The 11414-nt window shown below is 42.2% G+C and overlaps 1 protein-coding gene across 1 annotated transcript; it reads left to right on the top strand.

Annotated features, from left to right (window-relative positions):
* The first annotated feature begins 31 nt into the window (after positions 1-31).
* Positions 32-9353, top strand: RTCB (RNA 2',3'-cyclic phosphate and 5'-OH ligase). The gene is made up of 12 exons (XM_081928330.1): positions 32-229; positions 1520-1598; positions 2174-2241; positions 2703-2802; positions 3638-3794; positions 4206-4362; positions 5346-5505; positions 5744-5919; positions 6417-6605; positions 6993-7103; positions 7552-7671; positions 8740-9353. The coding sequence occupies exons 1-12, from the start codon at positions 137-139 to the stop codon at positions 8845-8847; spliced, it is 1518 nt and encodes a 505-aa protein (XP_081784456.1). The 5' UTR covers positions 32-136; the 3' UTR covers positions 8848-9353.
* The last annotated feature ends 2061 nt before the right edge of the window (positions 9354-11414 follow it).

Raw genomic sequence — 11414 nt, forward strand, 5'->3', positions numbered from 1 at the left:
CTTCCTCAGCTTCTGCGCGCGGCCTCCTCGGCTTCCGTAGCGGCGCTGAAGAGGAGCGTGTGCGCGCCGTTGGCGGACTTCAGTGACACGGAGCCACGGCAGAGAGCGGAGCTTGCTCGGAATCGCCGCCGCCGCCATGAGCCGAAGCTACAACGATGAGCTGCAGTACCTGGACAAGCTGGACAAGCACTGCTGGCGTATCAAGAAGGGCTTCGTGCCCAACATGAACGTGAGTGGGTCGGAGGACGGGGGGGGGGTCTGTGGGAGGACAGGCACGTAGGGGCGTGTTCAGTCTGAGCCGGTGCTTGGCCCCCTCCCGCAAGGCTCGCCTTATTGCTGAAGTGAAGGGACGCGCGAAGTACAGTGGTACAGACGCTTCAGGTTACAGACTCCGCTAACCCAGAAATAGTACCTCAGGTTAAGAACTTTGCTTCAGGATGAGAACAGAAATCGTGCTCCGGCGGCGCGGCAGCAGCAGGAGGCCCCATTAGCTAAAGTGGTTCTTCAGGTTAAGAGCAGTTTCAGGTTAAGAACGGACCTCTGGAACGAATTACGTACTTAACCCGAGGTACCACTGTAATGGTTAAGACTTCCCCCACGCATGTGCAGAGTGCCGCTCCCTCAAGATTTAAGTACTGCATTGCCAACTGCTTTCCGTACCTGGTTGGGCATCCTTCTGACGTACATCATCCTTCAGTACATTAAGTGTCAAATCCTGGTTTGAAGTTGGTTTATGCTACATTTGGATTATTAGTAGTATTAGGATTGCACTACTTATGCATGTGGTACGTTAAAGCACTCCTGAAACCTTTCTCTAGTGAGATGAATGTGGTATTCAACCGGTTTTAAAACCGCTTGAAAGTAAAATTTTATATGCATGATAAAATCTTTTTTTAAAAAAATGCCTCCTGAAGCAGGTTTCCATGCTGGGTGTTACTGTATTCTTGCAGCGTTAAAAAGGGCTACCAGCAGTCAGTATTTGGGTCTTGGCTTCTTTCATGTTCTCAGAAGTGGTCTGGGATGCTTCTGTGGCCTAGAGCCAAGATACAGACTTTTCCAAATTGCCCCATAAGAAGGAAACTGTATTTTAGAAATGTTTAGGGCTTCAAGTACTTCTGAGAAGCTACCTCTCATTTTGTCACAACTAGATGAGAGTCTCTAGGACTGCTCAAGGAAGTTCTCACTTTTGATCTCTAACTGAAGATTGCTAACTACAGCATTGGTGTCATTCATGGGTCAGAAGATACATTTTGTTCCATGATTCAAGATATGTGAAATTCTTACTGAAACTCAACAGCTGCTGTAACAAGTATTCAGCCAAGCTTATTATATTCCTAGTTTTAATCCATCTAAACCTTTACAAGAAGTGTCTAAAGTTTCCCTAATTGTGGCTAAGCCTTGTAGCTTGCTTAGATGCAGCTACATTCCAGCTTCTGCTTGAATGGTAAATCTTTGTCACTGGCCTTATGTAAGAACTGATGCATTTTGTTTCCCTTTTTCCTCATTCTTCTGTCTGTAGGTGGAAGGTGTCTTCTACGTGAATGATCCTTTAGAGAAGTTAATGTTTGAAGAGTTAAGAAATTCATGCAGAGGTGGAGGTTAGTATGTGTTGTAGTCACCCAATCTCACTGGTTTGTTGTGTGTGGAATCATAGCTCCAGATTCACTTTTGATGAATCCAGAATTCACATAGATTCAACCAATGCATTTAGAGTTTAGGACTGCCTATATGTTCAGGCACCATAGAGCAATTCTTAATTGATGAAAAATATTATAAGCCTTCATGAAAATGTTCTCTCTATAATTAATCTGCCACTTGTCAGACTATGGTGAAACACAATTTATTTTAAGACTTAGACTTCATTTAGAAGTAGAACATGCTGCATAATTTTGCTTGCTTAATTTAAGATAGTACTTTCTGGTCTGTCAAAAGGGATCTTAACTGCACTGAAATGAAACCAAATACCCCTTAATCTTGGCTTTGAAACATCTGTGTTCTTGGTCACAGCTTGTCTTATGCCAGCTCTAAGTAGATGTGCTTCACAGTGAAGTTTTCACCTGTGTAACATGGTCATGCAAATTGAAAGGAAAGTTGATGTAATGGTGTGATGTCATCAAACACACATTTGTATGAAAGGAGGATGACTGTTCTTCTCATCATCCATCTTTTTTAGGAGCTGGTGGCTTCCTCCCAGCCATGAAACAAATCGGAAATGTGGCTGCACTGCCTGGCATTGTTCATGTGAGTGATTTTAAAGAGTTGTCCCTATATCCTGTTGACCCAATGTTTCAAAATAGAAGCCCCATATGTGTTGTCAGCATTTGTAGCATTGCCCTCTTAATTATTCCAAAAATAATTTTGAAATAATTCAGCCTTCACTAAATTGATCCATCACAACAATTTCCTGACATTTAAACACCAGCAATCCAGGGCAAGATGACAGTTGTTAACATTCACCACTTACTTTTGAAGAGGGCCTACATGCAACTTATTCTGGCCAATTTCTAAATTTGTGAGCTGCCCTTCATGAATCTGCTGAGTTTTTGGCTAGGATCAAAGGATTTTTTTAAAGAAATGCCCATTTTGCAGTGACTGTGTGGCAGGGCAAGTGGAACTTGAGTCCATGCTGTCATAGAATCCTCATTTGTTCACATCTTATGACTGATTGCCTTTCTTTTGTTTATTTTAAAAATGAATTTCAGAGATCTATAGGACTTCCGGATGTCCACTCAGGCTATGGATTTGCCATTGGTAACATGGCTGCCTTTGATATGAATGACCCAGAAGCAGTGGTATCACCAGGTATGAGCAGTTTGAATGCGATATTCTCTGTGCAGGGAGAGAACCCTTATTCTGTAGATCTATGCAATCTATCGAAACCAGATGGGAAAACAAAATGTGTTTCACAGTACAGTCGTACCTCTGCTTACGTATCCTTCCACTTACGTAAACTTCAGGATATGTAAGCAGCAAACCCAGAAGTATATTTCCGGGTTTTTGCTGTGCACGCATTTGCAGAAGCGGTCTACTGCCGCATGTGCCTGCGCACACAGAAGCAGTCCCTCCAGTTGCGGAAACCTCGGGATCCAACGGAAGCTCCGGAACAGATCCCATCCACAACTGGAGGTACCACTGTACTCATTCAGATTTAGGTACATTGCAGATGAATATGTAAATTGTCAATTAACTTAGTTATTGTCTCACTGGACTCTCTGAAATCCATGCCTAGGACACTATTAACTGTAATGTATTGTAGCAATGAAGACACCCACCCTGAAGCAAACTTAAAACAAATACAATTTAGGAATGCTTGTTTTAGAGTAAGAAGGGTATATTTGTTTTTAATAATAAGATAACCCTTAGGAATTCTGCATATTCAGGCTCCTTGAGCAGAAGTTCCATGAAGTGCTATCTTTTTGTAATCTGTGCCTTCCAAACCAGTGCAGATTAGTTGTGTTCCTTCTGACAAACAAAACTGAGGGGTTGATGTTTTTACTTGTCCAAGTCAGGGGACATTTGCTGAAAAATATTTAACTATAACTTCTCTTGAATAACATTTGATTGTGGTGATGAGTCGGTTCTGCAATTGCATGTATGAATTTTGAAGGGTGCATTTGTATTTATTTTACTCATGCAGGTGGTGTCGGATTCGACATTAACTGTGGCGTACGGCTCTTGCGCACCAATCTTGATGAGAGTGATGTCCAACCTGTGAAGGAGCAGCTTGCTCAGGCCATGTTTGACCACATTCCTGTTGGTGTGGGGTCCAAGGGTGTCATTCCTATGAACGCCAAGTAAGTGTTAACTATCCTTTCTCCAGCAGCATCTCCATACTGGAAGGGTGTCTTCCCTCCACCCTTGTCTTTTTGTGTGAGAAGCAATGTATAACTGTACCTTAACAGTCAGGTATCTAGCCATGTTGTAGTAGGAAGTAAAGATCCACGTGTCATTGTTAACTCGGTCCTGTATTTTTTTAATTGGTTTTTTAAAAATAGCACCCCTTAACCAAAATCGCAATGTATATAGTGAAAATACACAGTAAGAATCCACAGTCAGCAGTCTGAAATGATTTAACTGAGAGCAACCAAATAAATCTGGATATCTGCAAAAGTTCAGGATTGTTTTTCTTATTTAATCAGTACAACAATAGCAATCGGTTGTGTCAATTACTAGAAGTCAGTCTCTCTCTCTCTCTGTTGCCCCAGGGATTTAGAGGAGGCTCTGGAGATGGGGGTAGATTGGTCCCTCCGAGAAGGCTATGCCTGGGCTGAGGATAAAGAGCACTGTGAAGAATATGGGAGGATGCTGCAAGCTGATCCAAATAAAGTCTCTGCGAGGGCTAAGAAAAGGGGTTTGCCCCAGGTAATTGGTCTTCTGAGACGATGTTGCATTACCACTTAGAACTGCATGCTAACTTCTTGGGTACATTTCAGCAGAGTGAGAATATGCAAGGAAAAAATAAGTCCTGATGAGAGGATTATTATTATTGCTATTGCTATCACAATCACAAGATCCCACAGGGGGTTACAGCAATTAAGACACAATATTAAAAACAGTTTAAAACAACTTACACTGACTAAAGGTGCTGGATTTGCTGGTAGCCAGGGAGGGCAGAATCTATGTTCAAGTATCATTCAGTTCTGAGTAAGCTCAAGGAATTTCCTGAAAACCAATGTCTTGGCATCCTGCTTTGTTAGGACAAGGATGTGAAACCTATGCTGCTCCAGATCCTGTTGAAATGTAATTCCCTTCATCCCTGGCCATGCTGGCTAGATCTGATGGGAGTTAAGAGTCCCACAATAATCTGAAGGCAGTAAGTTCCTCATCTCTGAGCTGCCATGTAAAAAAATTGGACAATTTTTGCATTGTCCAATATACGATGAACCTATGAAACAAACAGCAACAAGAAATATCAAGTAGGAGAATAATAGCTAAAAAATAAACTTCCATGTACAGATACAGTAACCCTTCCTTAGCATCTGATCAATAGAGGTCATGTCATCAATGTCCAGGGTTTGAGCTTTGCAGAGGTGTCTGGCTGCAGATGAAGATAAGCACTGGGCATTGACTACATGGGCTTTCTAGTGTGAACACAACAAGGAAATTTATATTCCCACAGTTCTAAACAGGCAAATATTTTACAGTTCAGTAAACTGTAACACTTAGGTAGATTTCAGGCTTATAGCTGAAACCTTTGCTCTCAGCAGTATCTCTTCCTCTAGCGAGATGCCACATGGCATCAAAGACTGGGAGGCCATTGCCTCAACCTTTCTAAGGGAAACCAGTTGTCTTCCATTTTGCTTCCCATTTCAGTATCTGCTAAGCTTTCTTGTTTTATTCGACAGCTGGGGACTTTGGGAGCAGGAAACCATTATGCTGAGATCCAGGTTGTAGATGAAATTTTTAACGAATATGCTGCCAAGAAGATGGGCATAGACCACAAGGGCCAAGTTTGTGTGATGATCCACAGTGGCAGCAGAGGCCTTGGCCACCAAGTAGCTACAGGTATCTAGGCTTTTTCTTCTTCTTTGCCCTTGAAACTTTCCCCCCTTCTTGCAGGTATCCACAGACTCCAGTTACTGCTTTATGCATTATTTCCTCCCAGTCTTCATGCATGTCATTGGCATTTGTGGAAGCCTCAGATATGGCCAGTTTCTGGGTGTGCTAGTTCAGATGGGCTTAATGGAGACCTACATTGAATTTGCTTTTTGTCTCTCTTCCCCACCACCCACCCCTTTTACAGATGCCCTAGTGGCTATGGAAAAAGCTATGAAACGAGACAAAATCATAGTGAACGACCGCCAGCTGGCATGTGCCAGGATTGCTTCCCAGGAGGGACAGGACTACTTGAAGGGAATGGCAGCAGCTGGAAACTATGCATGGGTCAATCGTTCTTCCATGACTTTCCTCACCAGACAGGTGAGAAGAAAGAGCATGAACTTGTTCACTTCTGTCTCTTTAAGCCCCAGTGGGATCTATTCAGCTGCATTCTGATTGATTGACACCTGGGTAACATTTCTGGAACAATTAAATTATTTTGTTCCAGAATTTAATCCATATCATTCCATGTTGGTAGGAAGAGGTTGGCTTAACTGGCTTGTGGATTGGTGGTGCAGTGCCTTGTCATCTTCCTCATAAACAGGATGTATGAACGGGGCTGGGCCCCATTAATGAGTTTTGTCTTTCTGGGGAGGAAAATGGACTTCCCCTTGAACTTTAAACTGCTGAGTTACGTTCAGTAGAACAATGTGAGGGCACTGCGGAGAGTAGATGCTGGAGGTGTGGTTCCACCACTGTCATCATGGTAACAGCCATAAGTTATATGTTCATCAGATGATTTGGGCTCTTAACAGCTCTAAATTTTTTATTTTTTTTTAATTCAGAGGACTTCTCCTTATGTCTATAATGTTTTCTAGGCTTTTGCTAAAGTCTTCAATACCACCCCTGATGATCTGGATCTGCATGTGATCTATGATGTATCTCACAACATTGCCAAAGTAGAGCAGCATGTGGTAGATGGAAAAGAACGGACCCTGCTGGTGCACCGGAAAGGAACAACCAGAGCTTTCCCTCCTCACCACCCCCTCATTGCGGTTGATTACCAGGTATGAATTTGTTGCCCTTTTCTTTCTTACCAATGCCAACAGGTCCTGCAAATAGTATATTTGTTACTCCTCGTGGACTTCCACACCTAACAGCTCATGTTCCTACAATTGTGTTGGTGCACTTTTCTACCTTATTCCTTTTCATGCAACCTTCTAGATGTCAAGACTTATATTTCTCAATGTCTGCTGTACTGCTGTATTGCAATCAAAACATCCCGATTGGTCAAATTTTGCATGTCTCCTGTCTGACATTTCCTTGATTCACTATGGTAGCTTGACCCTGAGTGGATCAGTAGTGACCTTCAGTGGAGCCTTGCTGAACAGCATATGCTTACAGCTTGAGGGGACGTGTCATCTTGATTCTGCACCCTTCTTTTGCCTCTGCAGCTAACTGGCCAGCCTGTCCTGATTGGTGGAACAATGGGAACTTGTAGCTATGTCCTTACTGGTACCGAACAAGGCATGACTGAAACCTTTGGTACCACCTGCCATGGAGCGGTGAGTAACAAAGCAACTTTCAACTTTCATCTAGCTTGGGGATGGGCAGCCTTCCATCTAGTGGGATATATTTTGTTTATTACCAGAACCCCAAGTTCCATCAACTGGAGCCTTGTGCAGAACCCATATGTTTCCAATGAAATACTTCCAGCAGGAGAACAATAGCTGGGAGTCAGGCAGTAGATTTAGCAAGTAGATTTCCAACACCCAGTGATTTACTGGTAGAGCCAGATTTACTTTGCCCATCACTGCTCTTACTCAACTGCTCCTTCGCTTCACATTTACCATATTTTTTGCTCCATAAGACGCACTTTCCCTCCTAAAAATGTATGTATCCCAGGCTCTGCTCAGCGCTCCCTTTAAAGAGCTCGCAGAGAGTGTGTGCGGCTCTTGGGGGCGTTTCCCCCAAGTATATGGCAGTAACTGAAACAGTGATTGTCGTTTTTAGGGCCGTGCATTGTCACGTGCAAAATCTCGGCGCAACTTGGATTTCCAGGACGTATTGGACAAGCTGGCAGACATGGGGATTGCAATCCGGGTTGCATCCCCCAAACTGGTTATGGAAGAAGTAAGTGATTTATAAACTTCTTTGTGGGAATTTACTTCTGGGGTGAGCTTCCTCTCCTGGTGAAGTATTAACGTCTGCCAGCAACAAGGTGACACAACACTTTATTGGACTCTGCCATTCTAGGAACCTTAAACCTCTTCCAGGCTAAAATGGTTTCCTCTTCTCTCCCCCTCCCTCATTTGGGAATATCCAGTGTCCCATGTCACTGTTCAGAACATTCCTTTTGTATCACTTAATAGAGTCGGAAAGGCAAGCGAATGTTGTACATTTCATTTCAGTTAATTCTTCTGATGCCCAAAAAACATTTTTCCCCCTAAAGATTGAGGGAAGCTTGTTGAAAATTATTATTACTACTACCAGTACTACTACTACATTTCTATACCACCCTTCATTGGAGAATCACAGGGTTTACAGTACACCTGTTCAAAAGGACTTAATATAGTCCTTCATAAACTGAATAATGGGGGGTGGGGGTGGGAAATAGGCACTCTCCTGTCTTTTTAAGCTTGGTAATATGGGATCTGGTGAAAGCCCCCCCTTTTTTTGAGGGAGTTACTGTAAGAGGAAGAAGGGCCTTTTCAGTGGTAGCACCAGTCTTGCTTAATTATTCTTTAAGAACCTCGCCTTAATCCAAGTCTTGAGAAATCAAAGAAAGGCATTACTCTTTTAAGCACACATTTTGGAGAGTTTATCTGAGATTTCTGGCCTTGTATCAAGGAAAGCCTAAGTGATTTTGCTTAGATGATTTTGAAATTAATAATGATGATGATGATAATAAATTTTATTTATATCCCGCCCTCCCCAGCCGAAGCCGGGCTCAGGGCGGCTAACAACAATAAAACAGTACAAAAGAATAAAATTATTTTTATTCTAACATTGTATTAATCTTATGAATGTATGCATGTATTGAGAGCCTTGTGTATTGCAAGCTGCCTGGTAGCTTTTTGAATGATGTGGAATAGAAATTCATAGTATTATTATTATTATTATTATTATTATTATTATTATTATTAGAAAAAGACCTCAAAACATATTCTTAACTCTCCTTTTACATCTCATTTATCCCAGGCACCTGAATCTTACAAGAATGTGACAGATGTGGTTAACACCTGCCATGCAGCTGGCATCAGCAAGAAAGCCATTAAACTGAGACCCATAGCAGTGATCAAAGGCTAAGGAAGTCTTTCCCTGAACTGGCCAGCACTGTTCTTGCTGAAGACCTTTGAAGGTTGTTTCCATCTAGAATACAAACTGACACAGACTCTATGTTAGAACTCATTAAAGTAAGTTTGTGCCTGGGGGTGAGGGGCTCTCTTTGCTAAGGGGAGCTAAATCAAGACACATAGCCCTTCGTTTCTAGAATGGTATCTAAAATTGGGTGAATTTCTTTTAGCAGAATCTAAAAGCAACCTTGTTCAGAAGATTCTTCGCTCTTAATAAATTATCTGCGCCCTGCATGGTGAGATTCTGACCAATGTTGATTTGATAGCCACCAATCTGCAAGGAGGCTTTCTCTGGTGTAGACCAAGTACAAATACTACTGTTCTCACTTGGTTGTTTTTGTATTTTTCTCCTGACATGAGTTGTTTGATCTCCTTTATAATGTACCCATCTGTACTATTGGAGATAGAAAGGGAATCTTTTTTTGCACTGTGAGTTGCAATAAAGCCTGAACAATATCATTCATCTATGTGGCATCTACTGTCACAAGTACTCTACTTTAAAAGTCTATGATCAAATAGTTGCTCCCATAAGTGCACTAGCATGGTGGTTCTGTTGAATAAGGGGTGGTAGGTTTGCACAAGCTGTGTTGCCCATGATTCACTTGGTACAGCAGGTTCTCTATGTATGTATGTTTACTGGAATCCCTGATTACAGCTCAGTTGGAAAACTTTGTTAGAGAAAATTTGGTATTCCTTGAAGAGAAGCCAACTTTCCCTTGATATCCCTCATGAATCAGGGCACTAGAAAAATGAGAAACATAAGCTGAGCAACCATTCGAGGTACATAAGTCCTGTCTTCCACTGCACCTGGTCATTCAAAAGGTAAGGAACACTGCCTCTTAAAGCTGCAAGCTGGAGAACTTACCCAGCAGTCTTGCTACTTTTCAGTGAGTAAAGCTTTAGATTACTCTTTAAAACTGCAAAGGAGCATGTCAGTTAGCTGTGCGCATAAAATGCAAAGCTAAACCACTTACCACAAAAATGTGGGTTCCCAGAGAGGAGATTGAAGCCACTTCACTCCTTCCTCCAAGTCCTGCTGCTGTGAGCTAAACCTGGGCATGGTTTAGTGTTGTCTGTACACAAGCTTGTGGTTTGTCTCACTTCACATAAACAACAAGCTGTAACCGGAGTTCATTCTTGAGTTCACAGCTCATGGTTTGTCTAAAGGAGACAAAGCACGATCCTAGGTTCAGGTGACATGCTAAGCCAAACCATGGTTTAGCTCACAGCAGAAGTAGAGACATATGTTGGTAGTCTCCTCCCTGGGAATACTCACGTGTTCTCACCATGGTTTGACTTTCCTTTATGTGTGAACTGGCTCACTATGTAAAAGGGGGAATTGTTAACTCCTCATCTCATGGGCTGCTGTTCGCACATGCACATTGCAGATGGGTGGGGAAGCAGCAAAGCTACCTCTGTTTGGGTACAGATTAGGATGATTTCAGCAGGACCAGCATAGGTTATTTTTCCCCTTCTGGCGCTGTTGTTTTCTGTTTACATTAAAGTGCTCCAGTACTTGATCTGCTGGATGGTTAGATTTTGAAAACACTATTGCCATCCTCTCATGAAGTAACAGTGATGGCTGCTCTATTCCACAATAAGCATGATTTGCAGAGTCATTGTTTGAATTTTATTGACATTCTGGAAGTGATTTTCTAGAGAGGTCTCAAAACCGACAAATAAACAGAGAATGCACGAAAATCACTGCAAAGTGTCATTATTTATATTTCTTGTAAAGAAAATTACATTTAATTTACAGATAACATGGAATTCTTGCTTGAGTAACCTGGTGATCCTCACACTTACCTCAGATGCTGTGGAAAAATAGTTAACCTTGAACTTTGCAAATCACCTCTTTGCATTTTACTTATCTGAGACTGCAATGCTATACTTGTTTATATTTATATATAAGTAAGTTCCAGTGTACTCAGTGGGGTGTAGACCTGTGTAGGATTTCGCTGTGGTTTTTCCCCAGCTAAATGGTGTAAATCCAACTACAGTCAATAGGGGGCATCTAGCTAAAGGGAAATGTAAGAAATGCAGAAGCTGTGGAGTAACTTCTCTAGGAGAGCTTGAAACAAGCCGCTTGGTAAAGAATCCAACCTGGCCCTTTCTTGTTCCGTGGATTCCTCTGGAAAAGGTTGTTCTAACTGATGCTTGCTGATGTCAGCAGTGACTTGGAATTAACTTAAAAGGGGGTAATAAAATGCAATATTGCTGAAACGCAGGCCAAAACAACAACAAAATGGTTGTAATGGCTATATAAAATCTATCCTCCAGGGCACTAGGATGACTCACGTGCGAGCTGAATTGCCTCACCCCTTATGTTGGCTTAGCACTGCTATTTAAGAGTGGCGTTGAGCACATTCTCATACGTAAGAAGGCAGAAGAAGCCTAGCAAATGTGGCATGCTGACAACTTGGTGAAAGCAGTTCTGCCCTACGCTAGTGTGAAATCTTCACTAAGACTTACATATCTTGTCCATTCTATGGGGATGGGAGACCTTGGGGCCAGGGACCA

Source organism: Podarcis melisellensis (assembly GCF_964234715.1).
Source record: "Podarcis melisellensis genome assembly, chromosome: 10".
NCBI lineage: Eukaryota > Metazoa > Chordata > Lepidosauria > Squamata > Lacertidae > Podarcis > Podarcis melisellensis.